Below are 14,245 nucleotides of genomic sequence, written 5' to 3'. Positions count from 1 at the left end.
TATGAGTTTTATTCTGCAGTTTTTTGTATCACATTGATTTGTAGGTATTGAACCATCCTTACATCCCTGGGATAAATCCCACTTGATCATGATGTATGCTCCTTTTACTGTATTGTTGGATTTGGTTTACTAATAGTTTGTTGAGGATTCTTGCATCTATGTTCATCAGTGATATTGGCCTGCAATTTTCTTTTTTTGTGATATCTTTATCTGGTTTTGGATCAGGGTGATGCTGGCCTTGTGGAGTGAATTTGGAAGTGTTCCTTCCTCTACAGTTTTTGGGAGTAGTTTCAGAAGGATAGGCGTTAACTCTTCAATAAATATTTGGTAGAATTCACCTGTGAAGCCATCTGGTCCTGTACTTCTGTTTGTTGGGAGTTTTTTCTTATTACTGATTCAATTTCATTACTGAACTGTTTGTATTTTCTATTTCTTCCTGATTCAGTATTGGGAGATTGTCCATTTCTTCTAGGTTGTCCATTTTGGGGGCATATAATGGCTTGTAGGACTCTCTTATGATCCTTTGTATTTCGTGGTGTTGGTTGTAAGTTCTCCTTTTTCATTTCTGATTTTATTGATTTGGATCCTCTCTCTTTTTTTCCTTGATGAGTCTGGCTAAAGGTTTATCAATTTTGTTTATTTTTTCAGAGAACCAGCTCTCAGTTTCATTGATCTTTTCTATTGCTTTTTTTAGTCTCTATTTCATTTATTTCTGCTCTGATCTTTGTGATTTCTTTCCTTCTTCTAACTTTCTTGTTTGTTTGTTCTTCTTTTTATAGTTCTGTTATGTGTAAGGTTAGGTTGTATTTGAGATTTTTCTAGTTTTCTGAGATAGGCTTGTATTGCTATAAACTTCCCTCTTAGCCTTGTTTTTGCTACTTTCCATGGATTTTGGATCACTGTATTTTCATTTTCATTTGTCTCCAGGTATTTTTTTATTTCCTCTTTGATTTCTTCAGTGATCCATTTGTTTAGTAACGTATTGTTCAGCCTTCATGGGTTTGTGTTTTTTGAAGATTTTTCTTGTGGTTGATTTCTAGTCAAGGCATTTTGGTTGGGAAAGATGCCTGATATGATTTCAGTCTTCTTAAGTTTACTGAGACTTCTTTTGTTGCCCAGCATATGATCTATCCTATAGATTGTTCCATGTGCTCTTGAAAAGAATGTGTATTCTGCTGCTTTTGGATGGAATGTTTATATACATAAATTCATATATTAAAAAATATATATATCTATAAGTCCGTCTAATCTAATATGTAGTTTAAGGCCAATGTCTCCTTATTGATTTTCTGTGTGGATCTGTCCATTGATGTAAGTGGGATGTTAAAGTCTCCTACTCTTACTGTGTTCCTGTCAGTTTCTCCCTTTATGTCTGTTAATATTTGCTTTATGTATTTAGGTGATCCTATGTTGGGTGCATATATATTTAAAATTGTTATATCTTCTTCATTAATTGATTCCTTTATCATTGTGTAATGTCATTCTTTGTCTCTTGTAACAGTCTTTATTTTAAAGTCTATTTTGTCTCACTTAAGTATTGCTACCCTGACTTTTCATTTCCCTTTACATAGAATACCTTTTTCCATCCCCTCACTTTCAGTCTGTGTGTCTTTATATCTAAAGTAATTATTTTTAATGTCAAATTTATGTTTCTCAATCTTTTAAATGTCTTCTAGAACTTTTGGTTTACTGAGTTCCCATATGGCTTTTAAGGCTCTGAAAAAAATAGCTCCCTAATGAGTTTTGATAAAGTTTCTTCATGATTAAAATAAATTTCCAGTAACATTCATGAATTTGAATGTGATCCCTGAGATGTATCACATGACTGAGAGTAGAAGAATGCCATTGGACACTATAAATGTTTAACCTAACATCATAGTACAGTTAAAAATAATCCCTCCTAGGCTTTTTATTTAGAATGCCAACTGTAATCCCACTGTTGGTCACTAAGTCTGAACCTCCCATTGGAATGCTGACCTCAGAAGGGCTGAAAAGTTTGGATGCTGTATAATCTCTCACATTCTTCTTAAAAATAATTTTCATATGTTGTCTCATAATGTTTATAAATTAGAGATTATATACTGAACTGAAAAACACCTGGTAATGTGAAACTTACAAAGAAGAGAATAGTTTAAGTTAGAGTTTCTTTTTTCTAACCCCTAAACTTGCATTCAGCTTAGTATGTTCCACAGTCAAACTATAGCCATTGTAAAGCCTCTATTCATGCTCTGGTATGACACATCAAATAAAGAGGATCAATAAAATTCAATTAACTATGGTTTCTTCAGAATTGACAACTACAGTGTAATGAAATCAACCAAAGCAGATGAAACGGTAAATCTGATAAGAAATCGATTGAGTTTGTCAGAGTTGTTTAGACCTAGCTTAAGGTAAGTCTCTTGACCTCCCTTGCTCTCAGTTTTCCCATCTATGAAGTTGGAAAGTTGATCTAGAGGATCTCTAAGGTCCATTCCAGCTCAAAAGTTCTATGGTAATAATAGGTAATACATTTATTTTTTAAATTTCAAATGGTCCAGAAAGGTACATAAAGCTAAAATTTCTTCAGTTAGTGCCTCACCCTGCTTGGACATTGGTGTGGTTGAAAGTTTCAGCTTTATCTCTTATTTCTTCATATGCTGACCCATGGACATCGATAGACCTCTTGGGAGAGGGTGAGTAAAACTTTATTTGTAAACTTCTGTTTCGAGAGACTTCCATATCTTAATAACTGTCCTCACTTTGATCATTTGGAGCCTGGTATATCTTTTGTCCTTTCCTTTTCTTCTCTCCCATTTGTTCTCTGTCTCTGGTGCGACATAGATTCTCTGGCTGCACTTTCCTCTGTTCCCTCCGAAGCACAGATTTCAGATCCGTTCGCACCAGAACCTACTCCTCCTGCTACAGCTGCTGAAATTGCAACTACTTCAGCCTCTGCCTCAACTACTACAACTGTCACTGCTGTCACTGCTGAAGTGGATCTCTTTGGAGGTTAGTCAGTCACATCACTTTTCTTTTATTTTCCTTCCAGGATTGCTAGCGTTAAAGCATTTAAATCTTTTACATGATAGAACATGGCAGATAGATAGAACATGCATGGCAGAGTGTTTAACTACTTTTAAAATGTTTATTCATATATATTTATCTTTGCTCAATTTGTCAACTTCATATTCATTTAATTTTAGTGATTATAGAGCAAAGGTTGCAAATGCTTTCGACCTATTCAATTTTCTACTTTTTGCGAAGTTAGGATTTAAGCTGCTATTAGAACTCTTGTCCCGTATATGCTCCAGCCCTGCAGTATCTATAATAGTCGTACCAGATCTTTCTATCATATTTAGAATTGGTTTTTTGGCATTTTTTTAGATTTGAACTAGCTGAGAGAAAAAAATGTTTGGGGAACATGGGAGGAGAAATCCTGGCCTAAGTTGTTCTTTAAGATTTAGGAAAAAAAAAAATCACCTAAGTGGAGTTCAGATCTAGAGGTCTCTGAAGAGAGTTTAGGGATATGTCCATTTTTGCAACTTTTTAAGCTTGTTCTGTCCAAGCAAAAACTTGGATCATCTTTGGCTTCAGAACTTTGAGAGATCACTGGAGTCGGCACTTGCAACGCTGATTGAAAACAGGTTTATATCAGACTTTGAAACGATTGTCTGAAAATACTTTTTCCATGCAAATGTAAATTCTGACACAGAGTTGATTTACAGCTGTAAGCTTCAGTCAAATATCCTACACTCTGTCAATATAATATGTCTGGACCTGATGAACCATCTGAAACCAGTTTATTTACATCTTCCCATTTTGAGTGGTGCTAATGTCCAAACCTGGAGAAGTGCTCATTTCACATGTGTACATTGAACAGTGTTATAGTCATCATAGTTTTGTGTTTCTTCGTTACAGTATAACATCTTTCCCGGGGCATTTTGAGAGTATGGTAAAGAAATTGGAGGAAGCAAATGATAAGGGGTGGGGGCAGCAGAGATTTGGCAGGCTCTGGTGGAGTTAACGTATTCCCCTGGGAACATACACTTACACACTGTCACATACCACTGTGCAACATGCAGTGCCCCAGTCTCTGAGGCTTGCCAACGTTGTCTAAGACAAGGAATACTCAGTGGGACACAGCATCGTTGCCTCTGTTTCATGCGGGGAATTTGCTCCTGCCTTGCTGCACTGCCATTCTGTTGCTCTTCCAAATCTATTATAGGAGAAATCCGTTTTTTTGTTTGTTTGTTTTTTAAAGTAGGAGAAGGGATTTGCATACTCTTGAATAATTTATTATGAGGAGTCATCCACTAGAGAAAGTTAGTTTTTCAGTTATGCCTCTGTAACTTTTGAGACCAGAAATTAAAATATTAGCTTAAATTTATAAAAACCAACTTCTTCACCCCATCCTTCCTACCTCCATTATTGGTCTTGAGTATGGATGGTTTCTCATAGGCTTATGTTCAGAGAAAAATTCAAGGAAAATATGGACGGGTTGGATAACAATTTTGTACGTAAGCATTTCTATTCCTTTAGCTATTTAGATTTTTGTTTTTCAGTCCATTTTAAGGAGCTTAATTGCCTATAAGAAATCAGTCAACTCCATCTTGCTTCTCTCATGGTCCTGCCTAAGATATTTCTTGGAAATATTCTTTGTGCCATTATGCTGTTTGTGTTAATCATTTATTGCTGCTTTGATGACAGTCATCAAGCAGAAGAATCTGTATGTTTGAAAATATTTTCGTGATGTCAGTCTTTCTACCCTGAAATACAAATTTAAAAGGTCAGTACTGTAGAAAATCATATAATTTAATGCCAAAGAATGGAGGCTGTCCTTTAATTTCACCAATATCCTTTCTAGTCATCTGGATGGAGGATAAGTAAAGATGAGTACATCTGCAAATCTCATCACAATTATTTTTACTAATCTTTATTGTTCTGTAAACTGTCTCCCGGCCTCTGATAGCTATAAAATCTCTATCTTTTATGTTCAGAAATCTATATGTGTCACTGTCTGTCTTGTAGTTTTCAGTGATACCCCCTGATTTCTTTCGTGTTCTTTATGGATTTATAAGGAATCATTTAGAGGTAAGATTTTAAATTAAAACTTAAACTAAAATCTCTTTGGTCGTGTTGTGTGGCCATTTTTTAAAAATTTTGTATCTCTAAAATGGGCAAGTGGTAGAACTTTTGAATAATAAGAGCACCAGTTATTTATATGACTTTAAAATATGCCCCTTTGAGGTTTTATGTAGCATATATAGCAGTATTAAGTAGATTTCTTTAGAAATAAGCTTAATGAATTTTAATTTCTGAATAATGGCTAATTGTTTAATTTCAGGAATATGAAATACTGAAATGTTAAATTTTTCTATGTATTTTAGTCTTGTATTTTCATTACAAATTTGAAAAATACGGAGTGTCTGTTATTTTAAAATACTCAGATTGATACCCACATAATGTTTTAGTCGTTTCAATGTAAGTCATTAAAAAAAAATTTTTAGAAACATTATATTTACTAAATGCTTATTTTTTTAAAGGGAACTTTTAAGAAATGAAATCTGCCTTCTGCCTTCTGGGGTCAGGCAGAACAGGACTGCAAGGCAGTGTTATGCTTTAAAAATTTAGTAAAACTTACAGATATTGATAAAGATAAAACACAAAATCCTTAAAGGCATTCTGTTTTTCACTGATGCAAAACTCTACTAACAACAGCACATTAGTTTGTAACAATACAGTTTTTTTCTAAGGAGTGCAATGCTAAATTGATGCTAATTCCTCTACATGTTCTCCAGGGTACCCTTTTCCGTCAACTGTGTTAATTTGTGTGCAAGCCTCCATGATGGTAGGCTGTGAGCACAGAACCAAGTGGCTGGAAAACCAAAGAACTTGCCTCCCAAACCTGACTTCATTTGAACAAGTTGGTTAACCAAGTTCATCAATCTTCCTTAACACCAATACTTAAATATAAGCACTTACAACTAGATTTCATGTAAGAGTCTTATCATCTGGGACCTTTGGGGAAGAAAATGAACTGGAATGGTGACTCTTGGGCTCAAGACGCTGAGAATGATTGAAACCTTTGTGCCGAGTATGTGATTTAAAGATGGTGTGTGTGCCTGGAGAAGACAGGGAGAGGAGTTCAGGCTGGAGAAGACAACAGCAGTAAGAAATTTTTACAAAGGTAGTCAGTCACATGATATAAAATGAGGGAGAAAATTCTTTCTAGATTGCCAGAAGGAAGAGAAGGCTAGTCTGCAGCAGTGTCAGAGACTGGTTTGCTGAGTAAGGCTGGACTGAGTCCATAACAGTAGAAAAGCAGGAATATGCATTTCCTGGAAGTAGCACTGGTTGGTAATGGGCAGAATGTAGACCTGAACTGCAAATGGGTAACAAGGGAACGAGAACTAGATTGGAGATTGCTTTAGCTTTCAGTGCTGGAAGGACAATGCTGCCATCGATGATGAAAGAAAGCTGGGTAGCTAAGAAGTTTTGCTGTTTTTTTAAACAAAATCAAAATTATCTTATTGTCTCTGACAGTCCCGGGGAGTCTAGTGGGCTCAGCTGGACGGTTGTCTCTCAGAGTCCCTTTCGTGGCTACAGTCAGACAGTGGCTGTGGGGCTGGAATTATCCAGTCTCACTCGTTCACATCTCCATCAAATGGGCTGGGAACACTTAGCAGCTCGGGGCTGGAGCAGCTGGGGCTCCTTTGTTTAGGAGAAGTGTTGACAGTTGATGAGTTAAGTTTACAATGTTTAGTTTCAGAGAAGCATTAAAAGGAGATGTCTTGCTGACCGGGAATGGAGGGACACCACCTCTCCTAAAGATATAGCTACAAATATGGGTTTCATCTACGTACACAGAAATCATAATTAAGGAGGCCAGCCTGTGAATATTTGTTTGAACTCTAGCACTGATATAACTGGTGCTTATTCCATCCTGCAAGGAGGGGACAGTATAGTAGAATGTGGCACAGTTCAAAACAGTAGAGTGGTCAAACACCCAAACCTCCATCAAACAACTTACAGCCAAATCCTGACCCCGCCACTTGACGGACCTTGGTCACATCCTCAGACTTTACAAGCTTCTGTTCTCTTATCTACAAAGTGGAGATGATAAAACCTATATCACAAGAAAGTTGGAGGAATTAAATTTAATAACGCAAATAAAATATTTACACAGCGACTGGCACATAAATAGTGACTGCTATTACTGTTTCTATTACTTCCAATGGCATTACCGTTAGTTCCAAATTTTCTAAGAATGAAAAGAAAGAAAACAGACCTGACCCGTGGCAAAATATTTTCAGCCCTCCCAACCTCCTCTTAGACTTTTCTTGTGGTCTTCTGCCCCAGCTGTTAGGGCTTTCAAGTTGCTCTAAGTCCTCTGTGATAGTATTCTTAGCATGGCATCTGAGGAGGTGTGTCTGTCCTATCCCCTGGTGTGTTTTTCCTACTCCGTTATTATTATTCAGCCTCTCCCCTGACTGCCCTCTACTCAGAACATATATATATTCCCTCAGTGTAGCTGTGGGAAGCAGTCAAATCAAGCTGTAACATATGCTTGTCCCATTGTCCCTTCTAGGGATATTGGTGTCTTTGTAAAGGACCTTTTAACTCAAGCGAGTCTCTAATGTTTAATGTTTGTTAAGGCCGGGCTTCAGGACGTTACCATAATGTGTCTCATACTCAGATCAGTTTGGAACACGCTGGGTGAACCTGAGAAACAAGTGTCTCGACTGCAGGACTTCCTACAGCCCGATACACCACATAAATCTCTGAGAAAGTGGGTATCCTGTGTAGCATTTCCCAAGCATGTTTGACAAATTCTTTTTAATGGCTAGAGGAACAGTGTTCTAGGGAACACTGGTAGATACTGCAGAAGGCAGTATTTTAGGATGGGAAATCTAGCAGATCAGTGGCAGGTTCTTGTTGGTCCCTACCTTCCAGAAATTTCTTCTAGGCAAGGCATATTTATGATGGCTTCATTCCTTCTGTAAAGGGTTTCTTTGAAAGCTCCAGGATTTTTTTTTTTTAACCATAATTAACATGGTGTGTTGACAGAAACACATTGGGAATCATTTGTACACATCAGCCACTGATAAATCGGACATTTATAAATGGAGGCTGCGTGCATGTTAATGGATCTACTGTATATTATTATAATCTACTATAGATAGTTATACACTTGTAGTCTTAAAACATGAAACTACATCTTTAATCTGTTGAAAATGGATCATTGACCACATAACTGGAGCAATTCAGTATTTGAAAACAACTATAAATTTAAGTCAAAATAAAGGCATTATGGTGTCATCTAATTTTTTTTCTTTAGTTCTTTAAAACAAATCCTTGGTTGTGTCTGAAAATGTTTTTCAGGGATAGTGAAGATTTAACTTTTATGAACATTTAGTATACCTTTCATGTTAACAGTGTAATTTTGTCTGTAGTAGACTGTAAAAGAACATGTAAACTAAAATTGTTTACATCATCATCATATATTTAATTTTATTGGGCTTAAAGAAGATATCCGTGTTTGCTAGAAGCCACTAGTCAGAGACATCATGGTAACATAGTATATAAATATTACCTGGACGTGAAAGATCGATGTCTTAAATTGCATAATAAAGTTATTTTTGTGTTTTATTTTTCACATCCATTCCTTCCTAATGATACATGAAACATGCTTCTCAGAGCCCTTATACAATGAGAATCTTGTTACCTTTTGGATCCTCACAGGCCTCAGCAGGATCAAGGCTGTACCACTTGCATGTAACCAACATGAAGGGGTGCCAAGAGTCATTGTCTTGTGACCGCCAACAGTGCATGGGCCATAAAAAGGCGTTTCAAGCAATTCATGTTGTATAAGGGAGCCTTCTTTGCAATTTAACTTGGTTCTTTTACTACATTTTTCTTCTCTTTTTATCCCTTTCATTTCTGTTGTTTTAAAACCTGCACCCAAGATGCCTTTGCAGCTTCTCCCGGGGAGGCCCCTGCAGCATCCGAAGGGGCCGCTGCGCCAGCACCCCCGACCCCTGTAGCCGCGGCGCTTGATGCGTGTTCAGGAAACGGTGGGTTTCCAGTCCTGAGCCCGTCTGTTGTCGTTCTGTCCTGATGTGAAGCTCCCGTAGCTAGACTTGGCCCTATGTGTTTCTAATTTTGCTTTCTTCTGAGTATAAAGTATCACTCATCGTAACGGAATAAAGAATGCGGGCACTTGAAAACATTAAGAAAACGAAGGGCATCCTTATCAAAATTGACAATTTCTCAAGATTGACAATTTTTGTCAGTGCAAGTATGCTCTCTTAATGTTTTTTTGTTTTTTTGTTTGTTTCCCTGTAATGCTGTATTGTACTCTTTTGTAACACTGAGTTCCAATACGTTGGCATGTTTTCATGAATTTTCCAAGCTACCAAATTGACCACATTAAAGTAAGGATTTGAATAACCATCTCTGATCCTAGACTGTAGGCTAATCTGACAATACTCTGAAGTGTTTCCGTTTCTGAACTTCGTGGTGCCTACTACATTTTCTTTTCTCTTTAGAAAAACATCCTAATGACTGACCCCTGCTAATAGGGTAGTAGCTCAAAGCAGGCCGCCTAATGCCTAGCTCGCATGTGAATATCTGTGCCAGGTGTCTCGTACCTATAGTTTTGACGCCTCTCTGTTGTCTGTTTCCTTACTGATGCCGTATGTGTCTCCACTTTCCTTTCCCCAAGACCCCTTTGCCCCATCTGAAGGTAGTGCAGAGGCTGCACCCGAGCTGGACCTCTTTGCAATGAAGCCACCTGAGACCAGTGTTCCTGTAGTTACCCCTACAGCTAGCACAGCCCCTCCGGTTCCCGCCACCGCTCCTTCTCCTGCTCCCGCCGTCGCAGCTGCCGCCGCTGCCACTACCGCTGCCACCACAGCTGCCGCTGCCACCACTGCCACCACCTCTGCCGCCACCACCACCGCTCCTCCTGCTCTAGATATCTTTGGTGGTAATTTTTTTTTGTCATTGTCGTTGAACTCTTTCCACCTGGTGGATTGAATTCTGGTCCTTGTGATGTACTGCCTCCGCACCTCTGTCTGCATGGTGACTGTGTCATTAAATGGTTCTCCAGCAACCATTTGCAGCTCGTTTCAGAACCCTCCAGAGTGCTTATGCACAACTGGAAAGTGATGCTGTTTCAGGCGGGTTTGTCCAGTTGAGTAAAGGCATGTGTGTTCTTGGTCTTAGATTTATTTGAGTCTGCTCCCGATGTCGCCCCCGCGCCTAAGCCAGATGCTGCTCCTAGCATAGACCTGTTTGGGACAGGTAAAGCCAACTCCCGCCTTCCTTTACACTAATTTGCCTAGATGTTTTCATGACTAAGCCCTTTGTCCTCACCTGTGATAATGCACTTGTTAGACTTGTGACTTTGATTTCAGCTCTCTACTTACCTCTGCTTGGTTTTGGTTTGTTTCACTTTTGGAAGATGCTTTCTCCTCTCCACCACAAGGGGCCTCTCCCGTGCCTGAGAGTTCTCTCACTGCTGACCTCCTATCCGGTGAGTGCTTTTGCCAAGGTGAAGCCTTCCGAGATGTCTTGTGGGCCTCATACGTGGAGAGGCAGATGCGAAAACACGCGGGTTCGTCTTGAGTTCTTTTACACTCAAAACTCACTTTACAGTAAAAAAAAGTCTCATTTTGTGTCCATCCCCAACTGATGAGGGTAAATATTTCAAATCTACTGCCGATTGAAAAGAGAAAACCTCTTTTTCACACTAAAACCTCTGACCTCAGGAGTCAAAAGTTTTATTTTCTTCTGGAAAGTATGTATTTTTAAATCTGCTGGCTTTTCCTTAACTGCTAAGATTGTCTGCAGTCTTCGGGCTATTCAACATGAAATCTCAAGAAGCCGTTTGCCGAGTCTCATGATTTCATTTTCCTTTGGGTGACATGCACTTTGTCCTGTTCTGTGCTTTGCTACAGTGGATACATTTGTAGCACCATCTCCTGCAACCACTGCCTCGCCAGCAAAGGTGGATTCTTCAGGTGTGATAGACCTTTTTGGGGGTGCGTATCTCTCCTCCTTCAACACTCACAGAATCTTTTTTTCCCTCAGAAGAGTTTTTAGATCTTCTGTTTCATGATACTTGGTCTTTTTTCTTTCGACTATGTGAAGTTATTTCCATCTTTTAAATGTAAACTTACGTTCAGATCTTTTCCATTTGTCATCATCATCTACATGCTCGTCAGTTCATCATATTTTTTAGTGCATGTCCTAACAAAACCAGATCATTTTTCATTTGAAGTCTTTTCATTTGAAGTCTTTGTGTTTTTAATTTTTTGTTCGTCCTAATGTAGAATCAGCTGATTGGAGTTTCCTTCTACTGCTCTTCCTTAGTGATCCTGATCTGTTGGCTAAATCAACATTTCTAAGCTCTTAAAAGCAGTATAAACATAGATAATTCAGAATATAAAAGACATAAGCCAGTCGGAACTGAAAGCATAAGCTCTAGATGTCATACATTATTCTATAGGGTTTATTTATGTTGCGTTTAATGTTTCTAAATCCTCCCAGAGAACTGGAAGAGGTTTCACTGATTTAAATGCATTTTCCTTTTCCTGTGTGTTATCAGAAGACAGGCAGATGTACTGAATTAACTCTTGAACTACTCATTTGGATGACACATTCGAAGTCTTCTATTAGCAGTAAATTTATAGGGAAAAGTCCAGGTTTGAAGTGATTTCTTCATGAACGCCTATAAATGTGTATGCTATGGGGTAAAATACCATCCTTAGCAAATTAAACCCACACTGAGTACCTATAGTACATTGACACATCATGGAATACAAAGATGTCACAGTCTGTGACATTCAGGGGCTCAAAACTTGTGCAAATAAACCCTGAAATTTAATATATAGGTACAAGTAGGGCTGCTGCTGTTTGAATTAAGTTTGTTAAATTTTATTTAATAGAGTTCTAAGTGGGAAGATTCTTTCATTTTACCTTTGGGCAAAAATTTTAAAAACTTTGATCCTGTTTGGATAGGAATTAGAATTTATAGAATTTAGTCCCAAAGTTTTATTCTTTAAAAAAAAGAAAAAGAATTCTCCTACTCTTACAGAGATGTTAATTCTTAAATAGCTTAGAACTCATCTTTTGAGAGAATAAACTGGTCAGAGCATAATTCAGTCCACTAAGTGATTTAACACATCCGCAGGAGACAAGCTTAACTCACAGAGTGTCATGTCTGTGCATTTCTCGGGCAATCACTTCCCTTACTTGCTGTACTTACTGTTTACACTCTTTTACTTTTTTGCTGCATAATGGATAATGGGTAGATGCATTTGGAAGTAGTGCTTCTGAACCCCAACCTGCATCTCAGGCTGCTTCTAGCTCGTCAGCATCGGCAGACCTACTAGCTGGTAATTAATTACATTTACATAAAATGGTGTTTTGTTAAAGTTAAGTTTGGGTGTATTTTTATAAGTAACAGATATTATATAAATTTCAAGGTGCATGTTTTCTTTCCCTTTTGAGACATGAAATTGAAAAGCAAGACATTGTGTAACAGAAGGTTGATTATTTCCCAGGATTTGATGAAATTGGTCTTAAAATCACAGCTGTACACAAGCCACCCCTGTGGCTCCTTGGGTGCTCTTAGTATGCGTTACTTTCAGTTAGCACATTCTGTTTTCGTTTATTAAGGAGGTAATGTGCTTATGTAGCAATTTTTATCTTGTATTGCCCATGCCCACCTTTTTTTTTAAGGAATTTGTGGGGAAAAGTACCGTGATATTTGACAGTTGGTTCTGTAACATGAGAAACTGTTACAGAGTTCCACCCTTGGGTTGAAGCCGCTGCTACCTATATGTTACTGTAAAATAACTGATCATTCTCCTATCTGAAAACCCCTGGAGTGATCCCAGTTCAACAGGGCCATAGTGTGAAGTAGATTGGCACAAGGTGCCTAGGATTATTGCTCATTGCCAGGATGGGATAGATAGAATAACAGGAAACATTTCAGCGACTCAAAGATAGTAAAAGCCAACTAATAGTTTTCCTTGGGACCAAATCAAAGTGTGCTTAATGATAGCTAGACCTAGACATTATTATTGTTACAAGCAAAGCATTTGCCAGTTGTCAGACCACAGTAGTAAGTTTCAGGTTCAAGTTCTCAGTCAACAGCGTCTCAGCAGACGCTGCTGGTTTACCTTGCTCTGACTTGACTTAGAAGGGTACATAACAGGAGGTACGGCAGTGGCATCGCCGAGGCCACAGACACTCTGATGCAGCTTTGATGTCCCTCCCCTGTCATCACAAGGGATGCATTTTGTCACGAGGCTGGCAAGGGGCTGATGAGAGTGCGGCTCACATCAGCACAAGGAAGTCACCAATGTCTGGAGTCTCTCAGCTTCAATTCCCTGCTACCCAGGTAGCCCTTGATAGGGTGAGAGACTAGTTCTCATTTTTTTAGTGTAATGAACAATCCTGACACCAGGAACAGTAGGCTAAGGAACATTCTTTCTTGGATTAGTGATGACTAGTGACCTCGTTAAAGGACCCTCATCAGCTTTCCAAGTTGTAGGAAGTTTGACACAAGGTCCAGAGTCTGGAGGTGTCATCACGGCCCAGCTGTTACCCTTTCCTTCTATCAGTCATTCAGACAGGTTGTTTAACAGTCTTTCCCAGGGGCAATAGCATTTCTTTTGCATCTTTCCCATTCTCTCCAGACTACCCTGGTTAAACATGACACTCTTGTTTTCTGAATCCACTCCAAACCAGTAACTGCCAACCGATATTTTCCTGAAGGGTGAAGAGCCAGGGTTCCACTGTGATGTCACTGTGGACTTTGGAAGCTACAAGTATAAGAGGCAGTGCACTTAACACAGACCACAGCTGGTTACTTGGGGAAAACAGTACTACCTTGCCTGGCTTTTCTCCTGACCTAGGTAGTCTTCATAACAGCTTCAAATTGGTCACAGTAACTTTGAAGCTCTTACTAAACCAGTAAACTTAATCCATGTTTTCAAGGTTCAGCAAAAGGATTTTAACAGGCCACAGAAATAGCATATTTGGGGGAAATGACCTTGTTAATTTTTACATGAGGTTGCTAATTATAAACCTTTTGCTCTGAAGTTATAATTAAGCTTCAGGTAGCACATGAAATCAAAAGTTCTGGCTTTTTGCAAAATTCTAAGAAGTCTTTCTTTCTCTCTGGGTAGCCGCCATCCTGCCACAGACCCCAGCAAGGGGTTTGAAGCCTGCCAGACAGAAGCCTGGCAGAGTG

General features: G+C 38.7%; 1 protein-coding gene across 1 annotated transcript in view; it reads left to right on the top strand.

Annotated features, from left to right (window-relative positions):
• The window catches only part of SNAP91 (synaptosome associated protein 91), a gene marked incomplete at its 5' end in the record, with an annotated part of 156,294 nt that overhangs the window by 110,862 nt on the left and 31,187 nt on the right, over window positions 1–14,245 (top strand). The window contains 8 exons of the mRNA XM_082669274.1: window positions 2,658–2,672; window positions 2,821–2,988; window positions 8,946–9,053; window positions 9,704–9,967; window positions 10,207–10,284; window positions 10,445–10,516; window positions 10,941–11,024; window positions 12,297–12,380. Coding sequence (XP_082525400.1) covers window positions 2,658–2,672; window positions 2,821–2,988; window positions 8,946–9,053; window positions 9,704–9,967; window positions 10,207–10,284; window positions 10,445–10,516; window positions 10,941–11,024; window positions 12,297–12,380 — 873 coding nt within the window. The remainder of the gene's footprint in view (window positions 1–2,657; window positions 2,673–2,820; window positions 2,989–8,945; window positions 9,054–9,703; window positions 9,968–10,206; window positions 10,285–10,444; window positions 10,517–10,940; window positions 11,025–12,296; window positions 12,381–14,245) is intronic.

Source organism: Grampus griseus (assembly GCF_964374135.1).
Source record: "Grampus griseus genome assembly, chromosome: 13".
Lineage (NCBI taxonomy): Eukaryota > Metazoa > Chordata > Mammalia > Artiodactyla > Delphinidae > Grampus > Grampus griseus.
This window is presented reverse-complemented; position numbering and strand designations above follow the sequence as displayed.